At 43.8% G+C, this 26750-nt stretch overlaps 1 protein-coding gene and 1 long non-coding RNA gene across 2 annotated transcripts in view; both read left to right on the forward strand.

Annotated features, from left to right (window-relative positions):
* Positions 1-8111: 8111 nt before the first annotated feature.
* On the forward strand, positions 8112-12014 carry LOC134463210 (uncharacterized). Its single transcript, XR_010037678.1, has 3 exons — positions 8112-8543; positions 9742-9822; positions 11796-12014. It is a non-coding gene; the product is annotated as an uncharacterized LOC134463210 (long non-coding RNA).
* Positions 12015-16713: 4699 nt separating this feature from the next.
* Positions 16714-26750, forward strand: part of shq1 (SHQ1, H/ACA ribonucleoprotein assembly factor) — a 92882-nt gene continuing 82845 nt past the window's right edge. The window contains exons 1-4 of the mRNA XM_063215275.1: positions 16714-16881; positions 20769-20833; positions 24499-24627; positions 25199-25410. Coding sequence (XP_063071345.1) covers positions 16739-16881; positions 20769-20833; positions 24499-24627; positions 25199-25410 — 549 coding nt within the window. The 5' untranslated portion in view covers positions 16714-16738. The remainder of the gene's footprint in view (positions 16882-20768; positions 20834-24498; positions 24628-25198; positions 25411-26750) is intronic.

A 26750-nucleotide genomic window follows, 5' to 3' on the forward strand; every position in this document is an offset into this window, starting at 1 on the left:
AGAAATGGAGTTAGGGGGTTTTGCATCTGAACTCTTCATTTGCCAACCTCTGGATTGATGGGGGTTACTTGAAGCATGCAACATAATCAAAGGCAAATGCAAAGCCTTTGGAGAATGGGGTTTAAACATAAAAAGATACGTGCATCGGTACAAGAAACAAGTGATCACAGAAAGAGACAAGAGTTAAGACTTGAGTCTTGATTCTTGAGAGGTTTAGCCTACATCAGGCTCATAATAGGGGAGGGTCGACAGGAATGTGACTCCAATCCACAGGTCAAATTAGCTCATAAAACTTCAGAAGACACGAAGAAGCAAAGCAAGGTTCAAAGGTGAGGAAAGCAAAGATTGAGTCATGGAGAAAGGTCAAGGTGGTGTTACAGAAGTACACAGAAAAACATCTGCACTATACTACATGGTTATTACATAAGCATGTGATTTGAATCAGCCAAACACTGTTGGACTGTCTTTTAGAAAGATTTTGAATTTGACACTCACATTTGTATTGCCATTTACCACATAAATAATATACCCTAATACTATTATTATTATTGTTATTATTATTATTATAATGTGAAGACTCAATGGATTTTGCGTTCAGCCTGAAAATAATATCATTAAGATCTACAGGGAATCTACAGAGAAGAGGGCCGAAGGTGTGTGTGTGTGTGTGTGTGTGTGTGTGTGTGTGTGTGTGTGTGTGTGTGTGTGTGTGTGTGTGTGTGTGTGTGTGTGTGTGTGTGTGTGTGTGTGCAGGTGCGCATCATAGTCATCTGTGTGTTGAATGCTGTTGTAGGAGGGTGCTGTGGTGCAGCGCACTAAGACCCCCACATTTAGGCTTGCCCACCCATGGGGACCCCGAAGTTCCCCAGTGTGTTTTTTCCCGATCTTCCTCTGTCTCTCTGTCCCATTCGCTTCCTGTCACCACCTTCGACTGTAATGTCAAATAAAGGCATAAAGCCCCTGATATATATAAATATTATATATATATATATATATATATATATATATATATATATTTTTTTTTTTTTTTTTCTCAAACATTTCTTTATTGAAGTTTTTAGTTTACACACAAACACAACCCCAACCCCAAGGCACATACAAAACAAATAAACCAGCATTAAAAAAAACCCAAACAAACAAAAAAACTAAAAACAATACAATAATAATAATAATAATAATAATAATAATAATAATAATAATAATAATAATAATAATAATGCAATAAATTTAAAATCCCCACCGCATCCCAGCCCTCCACTTCCACATTATTATTTTCTAAAAAAAATCCCTATAAAAATATCCCAAATCCTCCAAAATTTTATATATATATATATGGTAATATTGTAAAAAAAGAGAGAGAAAAAAGTGCTGTTGTCGCACACACAGTAGTATGCCTCACTCTGATGGATCATTCAAAAAGGCTACAGAGTTAATAAAGGTATTCACATGTTATATTGACATTGAGCAGTCATGACAATATATTATATATAAACAGAGGGAGAAACGCTGGAAGAGGAAAGCCTTTTTCAGTAACCCTTTTCAGTTTACAGCAGAGCTCCTGGGAAAGCCCAAGAGTGGAAAGCTGAACTGTCCCAAAGAGGAAGTGGAGGATAGTGTGGCTGCAGTGCACAGTGACCCATCAAGGAACATCCCACTTGGAGAGTGCCCATACAGATTACCAAAACCCACGCCGAAAGTCCCTTTTAACTTATCAGATTTTACAATGGCTGAGGTGAGAGCGATTGTGGAGAAAGCCAGAGCAGGTTCCACGCCAGGTCCATCAGGCACCTCATACAAAATCTACAAAAACTGCCCCCAGCTTCTAAGAAGACTAGCCAAGCTTCTACGGACACTCTGGAAGAAAAGACAGGAGCCTAGACTGTGGACACTCGCTGAAGGTTGCTTTGTGCCTAAAGGACAGAACTCTTCAGCAGTAGATGACTTCCGCCAGATCTCACTACTGGATGTAGAAAAGAAAACATTCTGGTCCATTGTTGCAAAGAGGATGACATCATACTTGCTTGGCAACAAGTATGTTGACCCTAGCATCCAGAAGGGCGGAGTTCCGGGGTACTCTGGATGTCTCGAGCATACAGCAGTGATCAGCCAGATAATCAAGGAGGAAAAGAGCGGAAACAACACTCTGTCGGTTGTCTGGCTGGATCTAGCTAAAGCCTACTCAAGTGTACCTCACCAGCTCATCCAAAAGGCACTGGAGCACTACCTAGTACCACCAGAGGTGGTGCACCTAGTAATGGCACACATGGATAGGATGAGTATGAGATTCACAGTGGGGAACTTTACCCCCACAAACCAAGATCAAGTGATCCGATGTCTTGGCAAGAACTACGACAGCTCTCTTAAGGACAAAGGCAACCTCAGTGACATCCAAAGCTCAACTGAACACCTGGCTCAGAGCAATCAGCCAACTCCTGGGCCGGTTTAAGGCATGGTGTTTTCAGTATGGCAATATACCCAAACTGCAGTGGCCATTCCTGCTATACAACTTCCCCATGTCCACAGTGGAAGCAATGGAGAGGCTGTGCAGCAAGTTCCTGCGGAAATGGCTGGGCGTTCCTCCCTCCTTTAGCTCTGTAAACCTATACAGCAAAACATCAAAGTTCTGCCTACCTGTCTCATCTGTGGTTGAGGAATTCAAAGCCACCAAGGCGAGAGCAGTCAGTACGCTGTGATTTTCCAAAGACCAAACAGTCCATCACAACGGCAACTCAATCAGGTGTGGCAGGAAGTGGAAGCCTCAAGTCGCTGTGGCGGAAGCAGAAGCCTATTGGAAGCACCAGGAGATCGTAGGCATTGTCTGCCAGGGTCGCTTGGGCGTGGGAAACTACAGCACAAAGCAGTGGAGCAAGGTTAACCTGGACGGCAGAAGGTAACTTCAGGTGCAAACAGTACGAGAGGCAGCAGAGGAAGACAGGCGAGTGAAAACGGTGGGGCTTGCCTCCCAGGGACAGTGGATGAAGTGGGATGAAGCTCTGGACCGATCGCCGCTGTCATGGAAGGAGCTGTGGAGCACTGATCAAGGCAAGCTTACATTTTTACTGCGCGCTGTAGCCAACCTCTTGCCAACCCCTAGCAACTAAAAGATCTGGGGAAAGGAGGAAACATCATCTTGCGCTCAGTGCGGTGCAGAACATTGCACACTACACCACATCCTGTCAGGCTGTCCTAAAGCGCTGGGAGAGGGCCGATACAGGTGGAGGCACGACAAGGTCCTAACAGAAGTTGCCAGGTGGGTGGAGTTCCAGAGAGGCAGGGCCAATGAGAACCAGACAACTGCCCCTGTTGTCACTCATTTCCACCTCCAAGGTGACCAGGCCCCCAGGCCGAAGACGGGCAAAAAACATCTGCGTTCCCTCCTACAGCATGCCTCAGACTGGGAGTTAAGAGTGGAAAAATTGGTCTTTCCCCAAGAGATCGCAGTGACCTCGCTCCGCCCTGATATGGTCCTGATGTCTAGGAGCACCAGGACCATATTAGTAGCGGAGCTCACTGTGCCGTGTGAGGACAGGCTTGCCATCTCGCACCAACAGAAGTCAGGGAAATATCAGGACCTGATGGATGAGGCAGTCCTCAAAGGATGGCATGCCAGTATGTTTCCTATTGAAGTAGGATGCAGAGGCTTCCCAGCTACATCAGTGCGCTCAGAAGCTCGGCCTGGAACAAAAACACCTGAAGAAAGCCATTAGGGAAATAGGTCAGGTAGCCGAGACTAGCTCGAGATGGCTGTGGTTAAGGAGATCCCACAGTTGGAATCCTTCTGCAGGCGAAGGCTAACCACCCTTGCTGCCCCACTCAGGTGAAGCGTACAGGTTAAGGGGCGAAACGCTAATGAGCTTGAGGAACCTGCTGACGATGCCGGAGGGTTCTCAACTTTACTTGGTGGGGTCGCAGACCATCCTCATTAGTGAACACCAGCATAGAAATCCCCAGCATCATCCTTCTAGTAGCCCAAGCAGTTCCTGCTTGTAGCAGAAGCATCTCTGATGTTTATCTCACCTATATTAGCTACAAGTTTTTGCCATTACCTAGTCAGTAGATAAAAGACCACACACTTATTCCTATTTTGTAGAAGTCAAAATGTATTACTGGTAGACATAAATTATTTATTGTTATGAATTAACAGTGTTAATGAGTCCAAAGGCATCAATACATTCTAAATGCATTGCATTGTGGCATTCAATTGCTATGCTACAAAAGAAAAAAATGCTACACATATCGTATCGCATCATATCAATCACATGCATTGCAATGTGTATCGTATCGTGACCACTGTATCGTGATATAAGTTAAAGTGAAAGCCCAACTGGGAAACTCCAACTCCCATTGTCATTGTGACACAGCACTCCACAGCACACAAGTGAACGCTGCACACTGCACACAACGGAATTGCATTTATGGCTCACCCGTGCAAGGGGGCAGCCCCCAATGGCACCCCAAGGGAGCAGTGTGGCGAGACAGTATCATGCTCAGGATACATCAGTCATGGAGGAGGATGGGGGAGAGCACTGGTGAATTACTCCCCCCTCCAACCTGGCGGGTTGGGAGTCGAGCACGGCAACCTTTGGGCCACAAGTCTGATGCCCTAACCCATGAGATGAAAGAAGAAGATGGCGCTGAGTGTGGTGGTTGGTGAAGCCAACAGCCAAGCAGGCTCAACAACAGTCTCTACTTGTAGACCTCCTGAAGTAGTGATGGAGGTGGTGTTGGAAACAGCTCAGCTATGGAAAATCTACCCTGAACGGCAGGTGTTGTGGAGAGCAGCTAAAGCAGAATGAGCCATCACCAGTGTAGCTGGAAGGCCGTCCTGGTTCGTCCACAAACATGCATCGCCAACAAGTTGTTCGCCTGTCTGATAATGGTGACGAATAGTCCTAAGTTTTAGTGAATGAGTTTGAATGAGTGGAAGAGCGCGAGCAGTGGCAGCTAACAAGCACCAGCGTCCACACACCTACATTCCAGAAAGAAATGTATTTTATTGTGAGGTGTTTGACAATTCCCTCTACTCTATAGGCTTCATGTTAAACAACAGAAAAAGTCTATGTAAACCCAACACAGGTTGGAAACTATCGCCAGAGACGGTTTAGATCGAGACAGGACAGATGGCGGCCATCTTGTTGACGCCTTCGTAGTGCTATTTCGCGATTAAGTAGACCAGATCTGAGGGTCAATGGGAAAAATGAATGGGGAAACTGAGTATAGGACGGGGAAGAACCCAGCGGTTGTGAAAACCATATGGTTGAAACCACCGAGAAAAACTGATCAATCTAGACTGCTTGGTTGTGTTATACGAGTCAAAACAAAGCTTTTAAAGCCACTTTTTTTTGACAGAGCGCAGGCGCAGTAGTTCCGTAACGGCACGAGAGCAACGGCTTTTCACAACTGAGCATGCGCATCATTTCGCGTGCGCCGATGCAGCCAGATGATTGGATCACTGGCACCGCAGCTCAGCAGGCACATTGGCTCTTGTTACCAGAAAGGCGGGAGATGTGCGAGTAGACGCCATATTTGCGGTACGAATCTTCACCGTTAATTTCTATGTACGATTACATGGCTGTCCCATCTCACCTTCCTATCAAAATCTCTGCTATCGCCCTCTCTCACTGCTTCCCTTGCTATCTACAGTAAATGGTTGTTGCAAAACAGGTTGCCAACTTCCTAAATCAGAGCAGACTACTGGACCCAAACCAATCTGGTAGCATCATCAGAAGTACACATTCAACTGAAATCGCCTTATTGTCAGTAACGGAAGCTCTGAAGACTGTAAGAACGGAAGGATTATCCTCTGTCCTCATCTTCCTAGGCCTATCAACAGCCCTTGACACCGTCAAACACAAGATACTCCTTAGGATACTTACAAACATGGGTATCACAGGTGCTGTCCACTCCTGGTTCAACTCCTACCTCTCTAGATGTCCCTTCAATGTGTCATGTCAAGGCAAATTGTCTTCATTTCACCCTCACCACAGGCGTACCGCAAGGATCAGTACTGGGTCCCCATCTGTTTGCAATGTATACCACATCCCTGGGACATGTCATTCAGACGCATGGATTCTCCTGTCACTGCTATGCTGGTGACACCCAGATGTACTTGTCGTTCCAGCCAGATGATTCCACGGTTTCGGCACACATCTCAGTTTTCCTCACTGACCTGTCAACATAAATTAAGGAACACCACCTACAGTTGAACCTGTCCAAGACAGAGCGATCCAGTAATGACAGCTAAAGAGTCACAACATGAACCCCAAGATGAGTTCAGTTAGAAACGTTATTGTCCCCAAAGGGGACATTTTTGTCAGCAATTAAGGTAAACACCAGGCAGGTTGTGTTGCCTATGACATGATAAAAACAAAGATTTAACACATACAATACACATTTACCCAGATATAACAGACATGACATAACAATAGGCAGGACAGGATAAACTATTCAACAGTTAGTTAGAAACACTGTGGCGCCAAAACCAAATAGTGGCCAAAAACCTTGCCGTCATGTTTGAGGACCATCTGTCATTCTCCAACCAAAGTGCATCAGTCGCCCAGGCCTGCCAATTTGTGCCATTCATGCAGAAAATTAGACCCTACCTGAGCTAACACAAACTGCAGCTACTGCTTCAGGCCATGGTCATCTCCCGCCTGGATTATTGCAACTCTATCCTGGCATGTCTACCTGATTGTGCAATAAATCTCAACTGTGATAGCAGCCTGTAGGGTGTAGACCCTGGGACTTACCTGACAGACTTTGTGTGCTGTTAGTGTCATTCTATGTTGGTAGTCTACAGCAGTGGTTCCCAACCTATGGGGCGCGACCCAAGCTATGGGTCGCCAAAGATCCTCGGGGGGTCGCGAAGCCCTCTTGATTTTGAAGGGTTTAATTTTAATACCATGATATAGCCCATGTTTAATACATGCATTTAATTAATATATGCATAGAAGTAACAGAATTTAAGTGCTACATTTAGTCTTTCTTCTGTTTTTTGAACGAACACAAATTTAGGAATAAAATGATTAAACTAAAATGATTTTTCGCAGGAAACCGAGCGCATCATGTGACTCTCTCTTGAGCGTGCGCTGTTGCCTAGCGACTTAGTGAGGAAAAGATGGCTACGCCACAGGCAGGAGAGAGAGCGGAGGAATGTGTCAAAAAGAAAAAGAGGGGGTACCTAGAAAGTTATATCGAGTATGGATTCATAGAAGCCATGGATAAAGTTCGAGCCGAATGTATATTTTGCCGTGACAAACTGGCGAACGAAAGTTTGAAGCCCTGCAAGTTAAAGCGACACCAGACCACAAAACATCCAGATACGGTGGGGAAACCCAAGGAGTTTTTTCTAAGAAAAAAAGAGCTTCTTGTTGTTAACAGGCCACAGAACATTAAAGACAGTTTGTTGAGGGCTGGAAGCGACCATAGATAGGCAACATTGGCATCTTTTGACTTTTCTCTTCTAATTGCCAAAGACAAGAAGCCACACACCGAAGGCGAAACACTGATAAAACCTGCGTGCATTAAAATGGCAGAGAGAATGTGTGGACCGCAGGTGGCCAATAAATTTAAGACCGTGCCACTGTCCAACAACACCGTGAAAGATAGAATCGTCAGGATGGCAGGGAACGTCGAGAAGACGCTAGTGGAAAAACTGAAGCGCGGCCCCTTTTCCATCCAGCTGGATGAAACAACCACTGTGGCCGAGGAAGCAATCCTTGTCGTTTACGCACAATACATCGAGGTGACCGAGGTAAAACAGGGCATTCTCATGTCGGTAAATCTGACATCCACCACAAGAGGAGAGGATATTTTTAGTGCAGTTGACGCGTACCTCACAAGCCACAACATATCCTATAAAAATATAGTGGCATGCTGCACTGATGGAGCCGCCTCAATGATGGGGAAAAATAAGGGCTTCAATAGCCGTTTGAAAGAGAAGGCGCCTCACTGCTTGGTGTTTCACTGCATGGTACACAGACACGCACTGGCAGGCAAACATCTCTGCGAAGACCTGAACGAAACTTTACCCTTACGGAAGGAAAATATACTGCAATATACTACAATTTATACTGCAATACATTAGAAAATATATCACAATATATCACAAACACGCTCATATATTTGAAAATATATAGCAATATATTATTGAACATCATATTACTATATATTGATCAATATATTTTAAAATATATGGCTGGCAAAACAAAACTGTATTCCACTATTCAGTCTGTATTTCTTGATGTTTTTAGTTCAGCAAGCACATTTTGCACGACATTGGACATTTACTCGACATTATAAAGTCATTTTAGGTGGACCATATATGGCCATATATAATAATATATTGATCAATATACAGGAGTCTCTGATTGAATCATCTCAGCTCTCATATCACGTATGACGCGCCTACGTCACGTCGTCTCAACCTGAAGCTAAAGTGGCGAGAGAGCCGTCTCGGCTCGAGCGCGGTCCGGATTTTAGCTCCACACTGTCGCCAGCCAGACTCCCCACCACAGTGACACAAACCAACCAGCCGCCTCGAGGTAAGTTATAAAGAGTAATTTGTTAACATAAATATACAAGCATATAGTCTGAAACGTCTACAGTGGTTGATGTGCAAAGTTTAGCCAAGTGGTTATCGAAGTTGGATGTTTGTTCATTTTTTCCCCCCAAGGACTAGAAATACGTTATTTTTTTGAATTTCCCGCGCTACCAAGCTATTGTACTACTAGCGATATTTGCGTTGTCGAAATGGTGTGTAGTTCTCATTGACAGTAGGTCTGGTTCTACACATCTTGAAAACGTAAACGTAATACTTGGGTCGATATTATATGGTTGTAGTGGTCAATTTCAGGTGAGCCCACTTTATTTGGCTTGTCAGAGAACGTTAGCAACATCTATCTGGCTAATACTGCTGAGCCCCAACGTCAGCCTAGAAAGCCAGGCCTCAGTTAATTAGCCGCCTAGCTTACTCGGCTAACGCAAGGGAATCAAAGCAGAAGTGAAGTGCGACAAGATCTAAATGCACATCGCTAACTTGCTTAAAAAATGGGCACTTCAGTAAAGTAAAACGAGGCAATGTCCTGCATTATTTTTGGTAAAGCATAGCTGTTGCTGCTTCGGTTTTCCCATTGTGGTAACATCAATAGTTTTTTTTGAGTAACTTGCTCACGAACTAACTGCACTGTACCGTTCTTGTAGAGCTATTGTTAGAGGTTAACGAAGCCTTGTCGTCAAATTGGTGAATTTCAAAACGGTAGCCTACACGTCGTTGTCTTCAGCTACTCTGTGAGTTTGCTTTGCTCAGCAATTGCATTCATTGAGTCATGTTGGTGTTCATGTTTACTCTTAAACGAATGCGCGAGTCATTCTTGTTCATCGGAATTCATTCTCGCCAGTTACATGCATGAGTTTAAGTCTTCCTTCGCTTCATCATCTTCATAAAAGAGTGCCTTCGTGCCAAGAACAGACGTGCAACTGTTAACGATGCTGGCTGCTGCGATTTCAATGTCTTGTGTCTTCCCTGTTGTCGGGACGAGACACAGAGTGCCACTACGACGCTCTGCGACTGCGAGCTAGAATGCTGTAGTTCCACCAGTCTACCGAACCCCCCCCAGAATTAGCTCACAATTCTGACAATGATATAGAAGTGATGAGCTTGGTGGGTATCCTTGTGCCTATTTAAGGTTAAGTGTGTGAGTGAATGTTAATTTTCTGTTGCTCTTTTAACTTTTTTTGCAGAGGTTGCTGGAGAGGTATGCAGCGATGGTCTGGAGGAAAAAATAGTCACATGGACTGGTGTGCATTCCAGTACTTGAAATGGTAAGCAATACTGTGCCTTTACTATGCTCACTCACTGGTGATCATGCACTAAATGGGGAATACATCTATCTGAACTTTGGGAGGAGGTTCAGACTCCCTTGGTGCAAATATAATCGTTTCAAAAAATCCTTTATACCTCATTCAATCAAGCTACTGAATAAACCGGGAATAAGAGAGATTGAGTGGGACAAAATGGACCTCTGCAGCTAGTGTTGGTACTGCTGGTGGGGATGGAAGCTAGGGTAAAAGTTGGGAGGGGGATATGTAGACATGAATGTATCCCTGTTTTTATTATTTTTATGTTAATTATGGAATGGATGTAACCTAGTTATTTATTGCAGGGTGAAGGTGTGGTTGGTTGTAGGACGGTGTGTGTGTGTGTGTGTGGGGGGGGGGGGGGGGGGTACTGAGACTGGATGGGTCAGGGGCAGTGGGTTAGGACATCCAGATTTAGAGTTTACTATTAACTGCACATTGAATGTGTGAAACTTGCTGATGTAACATGTTACATTCAAGGGTTCATTGGGCTAAATGTGGTTAAAATCATTGACCTGGGTTTACAAAGCTGGGCAATGTTGGGCACTTGTTTCAGACTATTGAAAGGAAGGAGTATGAGAATGTAACACAATGCTTAACATGAAAAATAAAACCCTTCATGAACCAACGGTGTATTTGGCCCCCAAACTAGTGGCATACCCTTCAAGTTTCAACTGCACATTGGTCAAACACAATTTCAGCGTTCTGTGCACCTGTTCCATTTTTTCTAACAAGAAGTACACTTGTTACATTACATTTAGCTGACACTTAATCCAGAGTGACTTGAAAGAGGTCATAGAGCATGAACTACTATTTGGCGGCAAATCACTGCTGAAAACCTGGGTCTGTGAAGGAGGGGAATGGACTTACTTTTCATTGTAGGTGGTGTGGTGTTTTTATACTCCCTCTTACCCTCTGGCTTTTCACTTGCTATGTGGACTCTGTATGAGCATTGGTAGTCAGTCAAGAGACAAAATAAATGTTTCCCAAATCATTTACAGGACTTTGGTCCATATATTCTCGCTAGCTTAGCAACATTCTTCCTCTGAGGATATGTAAAACAAAACAAAAAATGAATAATAAGATATTTTACACACCCAGGTCAACAATTTTAAGTGTTACCCCTAAATAGTTGCCTGCCCTTTTAAAGATGCACCGTTTAGGATTGTTCCCAGATTAGTTATTGTGACTATGCTGCTCATTGAAACTACTACTACCTAATGTACTGCACAGCCATGGAGAAGATTAATCTTTCATGATTGAATGGTGTAATATTCCCAGCCATAGTGAATACTCTGTCTGAAATTGATGGTTATGGTAAGCATGTAAGCAGGTGGGGGTTGGGCGTGTCGAGCAATGTTGCCATCGAAACCCAAGTTTTTGTTTGTCCAGTTAAATAGTTGGCGTAAAGGGCAGAATGAATCCTCGTGCATTTCCTCCCGACAATTATATGTTCTCATATACTGTTTTATGGACATGCATGGCTCTGCTGTCAAGTGTTTACCTACAAGTACAATGTTGTAACATAACTCCATGAAATAACTTTCATTTGAAACCTCTCCCACTTGCTACCGCTTCATGGGACAAAGTTCAGTTTTAGTTACAATCCAGTTCCACATATTCCAGGTGACCTGTTTTTACCTGTCCAATTCAGCCTGGTGATTCGATGGTGGAACGATCACATGGTTGAATTAGACAGGTAAAACAAGGCCATTTGGAATGTGTGGCCCTAGATTGTAACTGAAACTGAACTTTTTCCCATCACTACGTTTCATTAGCATATCTTTCAGCCGAGCCCAACTTTCCCGCCCGCTCGCCTCGCTTGTTTACGTCACCAGCCTCTGCTTCCTTGTCGCTTCCCAACGGAAAAAGAAATGGAACGTCTCGCCTGCACAATGGGTTAGAGAGTTAACATTCTTTTTACTTTACTTTTGCAGATGCTGTTGCTCAGGCACATCCAGGTGCGAGGATGGGGGAGATCCGGATGTCGCTAAATAAAAGAATCTGTGAACTGCTTCACCAAGAGAAAAAGAAGTCCATGGACAGGCCTATGAGCCCTCTTGTTGACCTTGAGTGACTGAGGCTGCGGGCGGTCTGCCCCTGAATTCACCTTCACTTTCACTTTTTTTTTTTTTTTTTAAATATATCTGAAGGTGTGGGCGCGGGCACGCGTATGTGTTTGTGTGTGTGCGCGTGTGTGTGCACGCGTGCATGTGTGCCAGTGCTTTATGTGAGGTGTTTCGCTTACCGGCCACAGCCACAGTTTTTGTTTTGTTTTCTTTTTGTTTTATTTGGGTTTTTTTTTTGTTTTATTTGGGTTTTTTTTTTTTTAGAATATTTCTGCATTTACATTAAGTACAAATTACTGGCCAAAGTGGGAGACTGAAATTGTTACTGGCCACAGGCAAGTTTCACCAGCATTTGGCCTGTTGGCCGGTGTCGTTGTCAAGTCGTTTCCCTGCCTGTCTGCCCCTCTGTCTCTGCATGTGTGAGCGGTGGTGTTAAAGGGTCGGTTGGTTTCATGTTTTTAATAAACCAATGTCAACAGTTGAATGAATTGAATTGATGTTTGGTCTACTTCATAAATGCCTTGTATAAAGTACGTTACAGTATATTGTGTAGTGTAATGCAATACATAAGTCAATATATGATTTAATTAATAAGCCATATACTATGGGATATAATCCAATATATGCAACAGTATACTTTACAGTATAATGCAATACATTAATCAATATATGATTCATCAATAAGCCATATATTATGGGGTATAATTCCATATATGCAGTAATATACTGTACAGTATAATGCAATACATTATTCAATATATGATTCATCAGTAAGCCATATATTATGGGGTATAATTCAATATATGCAGTAATATACTGTACAGTATAATGCAATACATAAATCAATATATGATTCATCAATAAGCCATATACTATGGGGTATAATTCAATATATGCAACAATATATTGTACAGTATAATACAATACATAAATCAATATATGATTTATCAATAAGTCATATACTATATGGGATATAATTCCATATATCCAACAATATATTTCACAGTATAATGCAATACATAAGTCAATATACGAAAACGGCAATAATGTCTATATTCTCGTATACCGCAAAATATATCACTTTATATTGTGCAATATACTGCTGTACAATATAAAATGATATATTGGCAAACAATATATTGTAGTATATTATAATATATTTTCATTTCATATATTCAAAAATATATTTTCCTTCCGTAAGGGTAAAGACTGTGGTGAAAATAGTGAACTTTATAAAAGCTCGTCCGCTCAACAGAAGAATCTTTGCACAGCTGTGTGAAGACGAGACGCACCAGACACTCCTACTTCACACCGAAGTTCGCTGGCTTTCCCGGGGGAAAGTGCTGACGCGATTCATGGAACTGAAAGACGAAATACAGGAATTCTTGGCCGATCACAACCAGACATTGGCAGATGAAATGACAGAGGAGTTTCTCGTCAAGGCTGCATATCTTGCTGATATATTCAGTCTGTACAACGAGACAAACAAACGTATGCAGGGCGCAGAAGGCACCGTCATCGAGTGCAAAGAAGCAGTGGATGCGTTTGTGCGCAAAGTGGAGTTCAGGCGGAATAAACTGAGAAAGGGGGACCTACAACATTTTCCTTTGCTACTTCAACAGTCAGGTGGGGTGTTACCTGATGCTTTGACAAGACAATTCGCCTGCCATATGGATCGACTTCAAGAAGAGATGCATTCTCGCTTTTCTGACGTCAATGAACTTGTCTCAAAAGACGCATGGGTGATGGACCCATTTCTCGCAAAAGAAGATGATGTGGTGCACCTCCAGGCTGAGGATGAGCTCATGGATATTAAGTCCAATTCCGTCTGCAAGAGGTTCTATGATGAGCATGGATTCAAGCAGTTCTGGTTGGCAAAAGGACCAGGTGTCGCTCCGAGGCTGGCCAAGCATGCAATCACCAGGTTCATCCTGCCGTTCGCCACAACGTACCTGTCGGAGACGGCTTTCAGCGCTCTTGTCGCCATCAAGACCAAGTCACGCAACCGCCTTGATGTGCACAGCGACATCGAATCTCTGGCTCAAGAATTACAGGGGCAGAGCTCTCATTAGAGCCCATTCTCAGGCCAATTGTCGTGGAATAACGATATGGTTGCTCAGGTTGCCTGATAGGTTGCTTGTTTGTGTCCAGACAAATGAAAAGGAGATTTTAAAAAAGCTGTGAATACTGGTAAAACTGGTAATATTATGTTCCTGATTGTATGTGTTGTTGCCTGAGTTAGGCCTACCTTGTGTTTGAAATAGTCAAATGGTAAGGAGATTAAAAAAAACACGGTGAAATTAAAACTGAGGTAGACCTAATTTTACAGGCCTGTATATTTGTTGTTACTCTGTTACTCTGTTTGTTGTTGCCTGCCTAAGAGTTTAGTTCAGTTAAATTAATAGGCAATGAAGGAAAACAGTGAAATTCAAGTGATATTATTTATTTTATTTTGTTTTATTTTATTTTGTAAGTTATTCCTCATTTTCTGTGTTATTGCTGCTCTCATATGGAAGTAGGCCTATATTATTTTTGAAGAGACATGTGTTTTACAAAAAGCCTATCTGAAGTTTATGTTTTTTTCTTATTGCTCTGTGTTGTTTGAGCAGGCAGTGTAGGCCTAATACTGAAGTTCATTTGAAGTTGAATTCTTGAAATGCAATAAAGTGTTCAATGTTAAGATGTAGGCCTAAGGCGTATTTTTCCGGGGAGGGGGGTCACCAAAGCTGACAATGGAAAAAATATGGGTCCCTGAGAAAAAAGGTTGGGAACCACTGGGCTACAGGGAAGAAGGCCCAATGTGTGTGTGTGTGTGTGTGTGTGTGTGTGTGTGTGTGTGTGTGTGTGTGTGTGTGTGTGTGTGTGTGTGTGTGTGTGTGTGTGTGTGTGTGTGTGTGTGTGTGTGTGTGTGTGTGTGTGTGTGTGTGACGCGCAATTCTGAAAAAGATTAAATGGCCCTTCAATAAAAAATACCCCAACTGAAATGTCAAAAATAGGAAAAAATCTTCACATTCAAAAAAAAAAAATCCCCACACTGGATCTGCACTGTGTGTGTGTGTGTGTGTGTGTGTGTGTGTGTGTGTGTGTGTGTGTGTGTGTGTGTGTGTGTGTGTGTGTGTGTGTACGTACTGCACCAATCTACATTCGTGAGGCCACTTGGAGCACACCAGCAAGGTGGGGCCCTTTCTCCATGTGTGGGGCCCAAATCTTGGACCCCATGTTTTGACTCCTTTTGCTGGGGTAGTTTTGTTGTTACTGGTAAAAGTAAAAGTGTAAAAAAAAACATTTCCTCACTGATTGGTTAAGGTTAGGGATAGTTTTGGTTTGTGTACAGCTTAGCTTTCTTTCGCTATTGTTAGGATTAATAGAAGTCTCTCTCTCTGTGTGTGTGTGTGTGTGTGTGTGTGTGTGTGTGTGTGTGTGTGTGTGTGTGTGTGTGTGTGTGTGTGTGTGTGTGTGTGTGTGTGTGTGTAATCGGGGGGCATAGTGTGGCTGTTTTCCACCAAAACAATAGGTGGCGTCAGTCGGATTTTTAGGGGTTGTAAGTCCACGTTATTTGGTGCATTACGGTAATTCATGATCATGTGTAGGGAAGTGTGTTCAGTCAGAGCACAGACCACGTTGATCATGTTTTGATATTTTCTAGGCCTTTTTGCCGAGGTATGGCACTAAAATGACTCTAGTTTATGGGTCTATGCCATTCAGATAATCGTTTTGATTGTTTCTCTTCCTTGCTGTTTCTTCATTTGGTAGGTAAACTGTTTGTTATGCTTTTCCCCACTAGGGAATGTTTTGTCTAATGTTTTGCTGTTTTTGAAAGTTATAGAAAGATGAATAGATGTTAGATTGAACTGTGCGGTGGTTGCGGCCTCGGGAAAATTACCTCCACATTCAAGACATCAGTGTTTGGATCACTGCTGTCACTTTGTGTGGCATGTGAAATCACGCATGGGATTTTGGAGAGTTCTTCTCTGAATAAAGTTGCTTCAGTAAAAATTGTGTCAGTAAATTCCGCGCGAACAAACGGCATTCTTCTAGATTACACAAAACCGTAGTTTTATCAGCTGTTTCAACAGGACATTGTTGACCGATGTGTCAGGTTGAAAACATGCGGACTCCCTTTCAGTAAATATTATTTTCACCACAAGGTGGAAGTGTTGGTACACGTGTCACCAACTCCAGTCCTAATTGACCCTCAATGCCATGATGACGCCCCGACTTTTTTGTCTAGGCCAGGGGTCCTAAACCTTTCTAGACCTGAGGGCTACCAAGGGCTACCCGAGGGCTACTTTTGTTCAAAATCCTCTACTGATGTCTTGGCATCATTCTCAAATCACACTATAATTGAATGATAATTTGTTTATTGGAAAGAATAAATAATATCATATTTAAATCAAGAAAAGCATTAACTGTGTCTAAAATCTGGTAGTCGTCACTGTTTAGGCTATTAACATCCTTGGTGGGCACCTCAGAAGCTCCTGGAGGGCTACCTGGCGCCCGCGGGCACAGCGTTGGTGACACCTGGTCTAGGCCTACTGTTGTAATTTAGTGTGAAAATGACATCCACAGCAGTTACTACTACTGTGTGTAAATACTGTCTGCAATTAGTCTGAATAGGGAAAATCAAATCCTGCCCACCTATTGTCTGATGTGATACGTCTATGCAGTCAAAACTTACAACATATCAATGTTTTCATCTATTCCAATTATGTTGGCAGTCTACAAATATATAAATATTTCAATTGCCTTTTAATTGTATACCCTTTCTCCTTTAATGGCAGATTTCCTGAAGAGCCAACGCTTCTTTCACCATGCTGACTCCAGCCTTTGAGCTGAGCCAGGAGCCAGACTTCCTTACCCTGGTGATCCGCGTGCCTTACACCAGAACCTCTGAGTTTGACCTGTACATCGATGGAGACGACTTCAAGTTCTACGCCAAGCCGTACTTTCTAAGGTCAGTCATGGGGATGGAGTTCTCTCTATGTGATTTATTTTCCCACCTGTTCTATGTACGTGTCTGTGGCTTATATTTTGTCAGGTCTCTCTGTATTTGTGACTTGATGTGTTGTGGAACTTTAAATTGCAGGTTGAGTTTAGACAAGTGACTTTATGATGGATTATTAGCACATTATGAGTAGGGCTGTAATGATGCACTGCACTTACGATTCGGTTCGTATCACGGTTTTTCACCTACGGTTCGATACACCCCAGGATTTCACATTTGCCAACATTATAAAATACAATTATGAATAAAAACTATGAACATTTCCGGGTAGAATATGTTATAAGAGCCTACTAATAATTTCTAACAGTTAATGATGATGATTTGAAGCTTTGAAGCACTGTTACCTCATATCCTGTGGTTGTTTGTCTGGCCTGATGGGTATTAAAACTCAAGGGCATATCACAATACTTTCTCCTTGTATCGCGATGCAGTATTGTGGCTCTGTGTATCACGATTTCTCAGTTCGATACAATATCGTTACAGCCCTAATGACCAGGGAGTTGAAGCCCTACCATACGCATGAACGGCCATCCGGGTACATCAGAGACGTGCGGTCAGGGTAGGCAGGGTAGGCAGTGCCTACCCTGGGATAAATGTCTTAAAAATAAAAACTAACACGTGTTTAAAAAAATATTCTTCAGAGTTCACATAGGCCTACACAACAATAACATTGATTCAGCATAAATTATGAGCTGTTTAAAGTACAGTATACACAGGACAACGATCAAAAACCTAAGTAATCGCACGAAGCAAAGCGCTCAGGCTTGGGCAGGTTGCCGTGGCAACGCGCAGTCCCGGCTGGTAGCAGAGACAGGCTGAAAGCAGAGCTTTCGAATGCCAGCCAGGCAGCCCGGTATGGCTCGCTTTTCCTCTGCCTACCCTGCCTTCAATGCTGTCAATGTAGAAGTTTGCGCATGCGTATTAAGTTGTCACATAGCTTGTCAATGGGACTAAAAGCAGAGCCTTTACTCTGTGGCGGGAGTATGTGAGCCAATCACAGCGCCCAAAATGAAAAATTGTTACAATTCAGGTAGTAGCCAATTTCTGCCCTACAGGCAGCTATGATAGCAACAACTAGCAAGGCAAGGCTTGTTCAAATCTCTAGCCGTATCGGAAAGAAAACATGGCAGTCTTTGGCTTTTTGTCTTTATTATTTTAAAAAATGCAGAGAAGTAGCAAGAAAGACGGTTCAAGTGACAGACAGCTGAGCCGTTTGCAATCGCTGCATTGTGGAAATATTCAACATCAGATGGGTAGCAGCTTCAAGTAGTTTGCACTGGAACAAAATGTCTTCATCATGTCAACCACCCCGGGCTTTTAATGGAACTAGCTTGCATGAAAAACACAGCCTACTTGTGATTCTGCTTTAAGGTAAGATTCATCTAATTATTATGCTGCGGGTAGCCTTTTAACATGAACATGCTCAAGTTTTTTCGTGGTGCCTTTTGTTGTCACCGTTTGTCAGGGTGTTGACATTGAAGATTGGTTGTGCGGTGGTGGACATGAATAGACCGTGTGTGTGTTATTATGGACGCGAGATTGTTTTTTGAGCGTACGACATGACTCCATTTCCCTAATTTATTATGATGATGACTACGCAATGCGTGAGTTGTGTGGAGCCTGTTAGCAAGTGCAGCTGCGTTCTTTTGAAGTGCGCGGTGTGCGAGTCGAGATCAACGTGGAACAGGACGATTGACTGGGGATGGTTTCTCGGAGTGCTTCCGCACTCACAAATTGACTTAATTTGAAACACCTTGCACAACCGTAGCTGAAGTGTTTGAGAATACTATCACGCACAAGAATGAGTCTCAGAAGTGGTTTCGTTGGTTTACTCGATACTGTCTGAATGCACGGGTCATGTTTGCAAGCAATCCGCCCCCTTGCCTACTTTCCTTCTTGTCTGTGAGTGTTTGATTATCAGCACAAAACGCGGCAGTGAAGCAGGAGCTGTTACCTAGGTTGGTTTATTGCTAAATGTAAATCGTTTCCCCCTAACATGCTATGGTGTGATTCACAGTTGGTGAACTAGACATTTTATCTTCAAAAGTAGGCTACACTGTGCCACCCTCCATCCATGTGAAACACCCTGGCATTTGCAACAGAATAAACAGAAGAGCAACAAAATCAACTGCTAAAGCCAAAAGTTAAAGCTTTTCCCCCAAAATGTTGTAGCTTTCTAAATTATTATTGTAAAATGTAGGCCTACAGGTCCTTAAAGGTGTACAAAGTATGGGTCCTGGAGCTAATTTGGCAATTTGGCAAAACAAATAAGTGTAGCTGGCCTTTTCAAGAAATTGAAATTATGTTTTCACTTATTGTTTCAGATTTAGGTCTACTGACAATGTCCAAATGTCTAAATAGTGTAGCCTATTTACTTATTTAGTTATTAGAGCTGTGGTGGTTAAGCACTGATGGCATCTTATAGCCTACTTTATATTTACAGTATTTAGAGAAACATAGGCCTACTAATGCACATTAAAGACCATATCAACATGTTTATGTGAATAGGCCTATTTGCCTATTCAAACCATACCTTGTGGCATAAGGCCCCCCTCTCTCTCTCTCACACACACACACACACACACACACACACACACACACACACACACACACACACACACACACACACACACACACACACACACACACACACACACACACACACACACACACACACACACACACACACGTTACATTTCAGATCTGCATGAAAGGGGACTATTTGTTCAAAGTTTTTAGTCTTTTGTAAAAGTTTTTAGCTGATAGTGACTCTCCAGATTTGGTTAAAATGCAGGAAATTGCATCTAAGAAATACATTTTTTTCTGGGGGAGGACCGAACCCACCGTTAATATATATATATATATATAAATATATTCTATATTTACTGCCTACCCTACCATACCCTTCACTGCACGTCACTGAGGTACATTAGTCGTGAATGTGCATACGCCCCTTTTTGGAGGAAAGCAAATCGAATGTCTCATTAACTTACATGCTACATGGGCTAGCCTAAATGACAGTCCATGCTTCAGCCACGGCTGTTTGGCTATATTATTTGAACTGCCAACAACACAGCACATTTTCGGCATGTTGAGCGTGAACAACGCTAGTCTACAGGTCCTTGTCTTTGGTTTATTTTTTCCCAACACCACCAATTGACTTGCATTGGCTTTCCCCCCAATGTTTTCCCCCAAAAAGGGGCGTGACGCACATGGCACACGTCACGCCGTTCATGCATATAGATTTGCTGCGGCCAATGCAGTGAATCAGCTGACCCCAATAACCACACCTCCCCAGGCAGGTTCATGAGCTAATTAGCGAAATCGCCTGTGTTAACCCATTTTAGCCCAAGGCAACGGCAAAAACGCCTTCAGAAGGCCTAAGCCCTTTTTGGAAAAAGGTGCCGATTAACACCTTAATATCTCAGCCTCCGAAGCACACGAAACATGAAAAGTTGCATTTAAAACATGAAACATAAACATGAAAAGTTGCATTTAAAGGCTAGGAGCCTCATTTTGCATTAGAATGTGTTCATTCAGCTGTAACATCCTCACATTTCTAATAAGAAAACTCAAATCTCAAGAGCCTGAATGCAGCGTATATATCGCTCCAGGTGCCAAAGGTCAAACAACATATACGCAGAATCAGGCTAAAATGGGTTTAAAGCACAGGCAGAAGGAAAAACCTGGCAGGACTTGTCTAGGACTACCACCTTGATTATGACACAACAGGGCTGCCCATGTTGGCCCACTATTTTTTTAAAGTTTTTTTTTTAATTCATGGTAAAATCACGCTACATATTACATCTGTTTTCATGTTTTCCTTGACCCTAAAGGTTGACTTTACCTGGAAGAATAGTGGAGGATGGAAGAGAAAAAGGATCATTTGATATCGATAAAGGTGAGTTATTGCCCAGTTTTTGAAAGTCTTGTTTCTGCAGTTGTTGTTTTTGGTGTTATTACGCTGTTGGTACGCCATTTTGGTGGTGTTATAACACTGTTGGGTTATTTTTGTTAGATACTGATGTATCTGTTCGAAAGCCAACTATAGGGAATATTGCTTTGAAGGTCTAATGTGTAGTAGTTTTTCAAACATATATTTGAATTCCTAAATTTGTACTACCCATTCACTAAATGTATATTTAGTGAATGGGGAGTATAAATTCTGGAATTGAAATATTTTATTTTATGGGCTTATGTATATCAGAGCCTGCCTGCATCATAAATAAACCAACAATGTCCACCACCCTGTATATATATATCTATATATATATTACAAATTAAAGTAGGCCTACATGCATTTTGGTGCAAGCAAGGCAGCGATGCAAGTGAGGATTAGGCAATGAAGTCCCATTGGAAGTAGCTGAAGTGTATTCTGCTCTGTGTGCTGACTCATTAGCGCTGCTGGCCGCGGCTGCTGTCAGCTCTCAGCGGGGGGTCCTTCACACGGCCGCCATGTGATTGATCCCTGGTGTCTCATTCACGCGCGCTCAAAGCCGAGCGGACAGCTCAATTACCCACACCACACCACACCGCACCGCACCACACCACACCGCAGCCTGAGCAAGCGTTTAATTGGTCGTTGGCCGCTCCATCTGTGCCGTTACTAAGCTCCGTCTTCACATGTCCTCCTCTCATGTCATTAACGCCATCACCCTCTTGTCCCGGAGCATTTCTCCTACCTTTATGTTGTTTTTTGTTGTTGTTTTCTTTATTTGTTGTTTCGTATTCCTTAATTGCTGTTATGCATTGCTTCTGCCTTTGAGTGTCACTTACATAGTGCTAAATGTTACTGTTGTGTTTGTGGGTATGTCTGTCTGTCTGTGTGTGTTTGTGTGTGTGTGTCTGTCTGTTGGAGAGGGGGAAGGGGGAAGGGTGGTGCCTGGAGTGTAATCTAATCGCAGTCTGATGTGGCAGTGCTTTTAATGAGTTGTCAATTAGGCGATGTCGGAGCCTTAATTATGAAGACGTGCGACATATTTAACCTGACACCATTGCCCTTACGTCTGCCACGTCCTTCGCTGACACTCGCTCGTGTAGTCTTGTCGCGCTCCGCACCGCGCTGCACCGCCCTTAAATGATTCACTAGCATCTGGTAATAGCCCCATCCCCTCAACCCCCCCCACCCCCCTCCCTCGTCTCGCACACCGAGTTTACACTTGTAATTACAAATCAGGGAGATGTCTTTCTGGGGCAGTCGGCCAATGTAATTAATGGCTTAATGCATTTTTAAGGTGAATGGCCCAGGCGGAGTGTTGAAATTTTTATTAGGGTGTTTAAAATGCATGAGATTCTGAAATGTTTTGAGTTTTTTTTTTTTGTCTTGCTGGCGGAGTTAAAAAAAAACGTTCTCCAGTGGAGTGTTTAGTTTTTTTTCTGGTGTTGTTTGTTTGTTTTTGTTTGTTTGTTTTCTCCAGACATTATGTTGGCAAGCAGCACATATAGCACATACAAATGGTGCACACACACACACACACACACACACACACACACACACACACACACACACACACACACACACACACACACACACACACACACACACAAGCGGCCCGGATGAAACCTCAAGTGAGAACGCTGGCTCTCAGATCGATTAATTAAAAGCAATTGTGCATGCATCACACGGCATAATTATGTCTGTCAACACACACACACAAACACAAACACAAACACAAACACAAACACAAACACACACACACACACACACACACACACACGCTCAGACAACGTGCTGACATGCCGGGCTATCGAGGCTGCAGAAGTGTTTATTTTGAGTGACAAACAGCAGCGTCTGAGACATGCGACGATTAGCCTAGAGTGGGTGGGAGGGAGAGGGGTTGGTCTCAAGCTGCCAATATGCACAGGGCTGCTTAGCACTGGTAAAGACATGTCAGACATAAGAGATAAGATCGCACACACACACACATTTACACACATACACACACGCATACACACACGCATACACACACGCATACACACACGCATACATACACATGCAAACACACATGCATACACATGCATACACATGCATACACATGCACGCACGCACGCACGCACGCACGCACACACACACACACACACACACCACACATACACGGCACAGCTTGCCATCTGTATCCACATTAGCTTGTCAACATCAGTACAGAGATGTAAGAAGGTTGACACATTTCTGTCTCTCTCAGTCTGTCACTCTTGCCTAGTTGTCATTTTTTGGGGCTCTCTTACACCATCAAAGATTCAGGCTGACGATTGAGCTGTTTGGAATTAGAACTCGAAAGAACAGTCATTGGAGTGTAGTCATCGGGGGTTCTGAAAGTGTTTAACCGGTTAAGACATGGCATTATAAATGTGCTGTTACCAGAATCGCAATGACCAAGTCGTAGTGCATTACTAAAGGCCGTGTGCTATGTCATAGTAGTGTAGTACCGTGGTAGTTGACTTTTCCATGACTATTACAGCGTGCCACAGGAGGTACGGCGTGCATTAACCCATTTTAGCCTAAGCTCTTTTTGGGAAATGATGCCCTCTGCCTATTCATTCCTAAATATCTCAGCCTCCGAAGCACATAAAAACATTAAACATAAAAAATCATTTTGCATTAGAATGTGTTCATTCAGCTCTAACATATCCACATGTTTAATATTAAAAAAAACATTCAAATCTTAAGAGCCTGAATGCAGCGTCTCCGGGCTAAAATGGGTTAAGGGGGCTACATGGGAAAGTGTGAAATGTATAGAGCTTGAAAGTCCCGCCCCTTAGTTCCGCATGTCACGGACCTAAGCTGACCATCTAACAACATGGTAACAAGTAAATATCTTCTGATCTCAGTCATTACATGCGCTGGGCTACAAATATGCTGTCTAAGAGGCTAGATAAAAGTTATTCATGCAGAAGTATCAATGTTTTGTTCCGAGGCCGTCGGCCTGAAAAATGCACTTTGGGCAATAGATTTTATCTGTCTAGAATCTAAATTCAAACAACAAACAAAATCATGAAAAATGATAAAAGAGAAGAGAGAGAAGAAAGAGAAGAAAAGGCATGGTGAGGGAGAGGTGGTGGAACCATGTGTCAGCTAGCCTTATCTTCATGGACACTACGGGTGGCGGAGCTTTTGACATGAACACAATTTTGACACTGAATTGTGTAACTACGCCACTGCAAGCGCAAACCAATGATGTCATGGACAGATGGCAGAAAAAAACCCAATCACAGTTCGTGAAGAAAAAAGAAAAAGCATTTTATGTGGTGTCTGCTTTGGGGTGTTGATCACATTTGTCTCCGTTGTGGGTGTCCCTGACACTGTGTGTGCGTGTGTGTGTGACCGTGTGCCCCTGCGTGTGTGTCTCTCTATTTGTGTGCTCACATTTGCACACTTTTGTGTGTGCGCCCCTGCGTGTGTGTCTCTGTATTTGTGTGCTCACATTCGCACATTTCTGTGTGTGTGGGCGCGAGTGGGTGTGAAATCATGCATGTACACACGTGTGTGTGTGTGTGTGTGTGTGTACATTCATTCATGCGTATGTGTGTATTCATGTGTGTGTGTGTGTGTGTGTGTGTGTGTTTCAGGTGTGTTCACGCTGCGGGTGCCCAAGGAAAGCCCTGGCCAGCACTTTAAGGGTCTGCAGATGCTGACGAGCCTGCTGGCGCCCCGCGGGGCCCGGTCTGCCAAGCCCCTGGTGGAGGAGCTGGACCTGGGTACGCGCCCTGCCCACGCCCCCCGCTGGCCACATGGGCCCGCGCCGTGTGTGTGTGTGTGTGTGTGTGTGTGTGTGTGTGTGTGTGTGTGTGTGTGTGTGTGTGTGTGTGTGTGTGTGTGTGTGTGTGTGTGTGTGTGTGTGTGTGTGTGTGTGTGTGTGTGAGGAGGAGCTGGAACTGGGTACGCGCCCACGCCCCACTGGCCACATGGGCCCTCGCATGGACCTCCAAAATACTGTCAACTGGGTGTGTGTGGGCGTGTGTGTGTGTGTGTGTGTGTGTGTGTGGACGTGTGTGTGTGTGTGGACGTGTGTGTGTGTGTGTGTGGACGTGTGTGTGTGTGGACGTGTGTGTGTGTGTGTGTGTGTGTGTGTGTGTGTGTGTGGACGTGTGTGTGTGGGTGTGTGTGTGTGTGCACAAATCATCTCTTAATAATCCTTCTCCCTAAATACTACCCCCTCACACACACACACACACACACACACACGCGCGCGCACCACAAACACACATCTCCTCACTCCTCCTCCACACCACTCACACTCCTCTCTCCCTGTCCTGTCCTCCTCCACAGGGCCGTGTGAGGGGGCCACAGGTGCTGAGCTGGGCACGGAAGGAGGAGGAGGAGGAGATGAAGAGCAGGGTGATGAGGAAGACGAGGAGGAAGAGGAGTTTGATTGGCAGGTGGAGCAGACGGCCTACTGTGAGCAGCCAGAGGAGGAGCTGCAGCGACTGCAGAAGTACGGCTTTGGAAACCTGCGCTCTGGCGTCTTCACCAGGCTACAGGTAACACACACACACACACACACACACACACACACACACACACACACACACACACACACACACACACATACATTCATGCATGCACACACATATGTATAATTATACTCTGACAGGGTCAGGTCAGAGGGGCTTCTGGTGACTTGTTCTCTCTCTCTCTCTCTCTCTCTCTCTCTCTCTCTCTCTCTCTCTCTCTCTCTCTCTCTCTCTCTCTCTCTCTCTCTCTCTCTCTCTCTCTCTCTCTCTCTCTCTCTCTCTCTCTCTCTCTCTATGACTGTATCTCTCTCTCTCTATGACTGTCTCTGTCTCTGTCTCTGTCTCTCTCTCTCTCTGTGTCTCTCTCTCTCTCTCTCTCTCTCTCTCTCTCTCTCTCTCTCTCTCTCTCTCTCTCTCTCTCTCTCTCTCTCTCTGTCTGTCTCTCTATCTCTCTCTCTCTCTCTCTCTCTCTCTCTCAATTGTTGCCTCTTCAAGCAGTTGGTTTCTATCAAAGATCTGACTTGTTATTGATACCAGATGATACCAATTGCACAACAGAAGGGGGGGGATTTGGGCTTTGGCATTTGCCTAATTAATGCCATCTGATGTGTAGCCTTGATCTGATCTGCACAAAGCAGCACCATAGTAGCTCATTATTATGCTGAAGTAGCTGTGGATGCGGTGTAAGGTTATCGAGAGCATGTTCAAAATGACACAGAGCAAGATGGACATGAAGTAAAACACGTGTCTCTCCCCGCTCCGCTCGCTCTTGCACCCCCGTCCTCGTCCTCCTACTTAGCTCTGGCACCTCGCTGGAGAGGAGAGTAAATGTGTTTAAAAGGAGCTCCGCTGGGAAAACCTCCAGGGAGAGAGAGGGCAGAGTTCAGACCATTGGTATGCATTAATGGAAGTGATACTCTATCTATCTCTTTCTCTCTCTCTCTCTCGTTCTCTCGTTCTCTCGTTCTCTCTCTCTCTCTCTCGTTCTCTCTCTTCCAGGGCTTCAGTGGTGTGGTGTTCTACAGTGTGGTGTGGTGTAGAGTGTTGTGTTGTGTTGTGGTGCAGTGTGTGGTGTGGATTGTTGTGTTGTGGTGCGGTGTATGGTGTGGAGTAGAGATGCACCGGATCCAAGATCCGGTTCCGGATCCGGACGGATAATAAGCTTTTTGACAGGGTCCGGGTCCGGCCGGACCCAGCGCTCCGAACCGGACCGGATCGTACACTTGTCAGCGTAAAGTAAATGTGCTTTGCATTGATCATCCACGATGGCAGTAAGCCAAAGCAAAAAGAACAAAAAAATCTTGTTGTTGAGTTCAGGCTGCCAAGTTTGTTGCATGGTATAATTATATTTTACAACAGGTAAAAAT

The sequence above is a fragment of the Engraulis encrasicolus genome, chromosome 14 (genome assembly GCF_034702125.1).
Source record: "Engraulis encrasicolus isolate BLACKSEA-1 chromosome 14, IST_EnEncr_1.0, whole genome shotgun sequence".
In the NCBI taxonomy this organism is placed as follows: domain Eukaryota; kingdom Metazoa; phylum Chordata; class Actinopteri; order Clupeiformes; family Engraulidae; genus Engraulis; species Engraulis encrasicolus.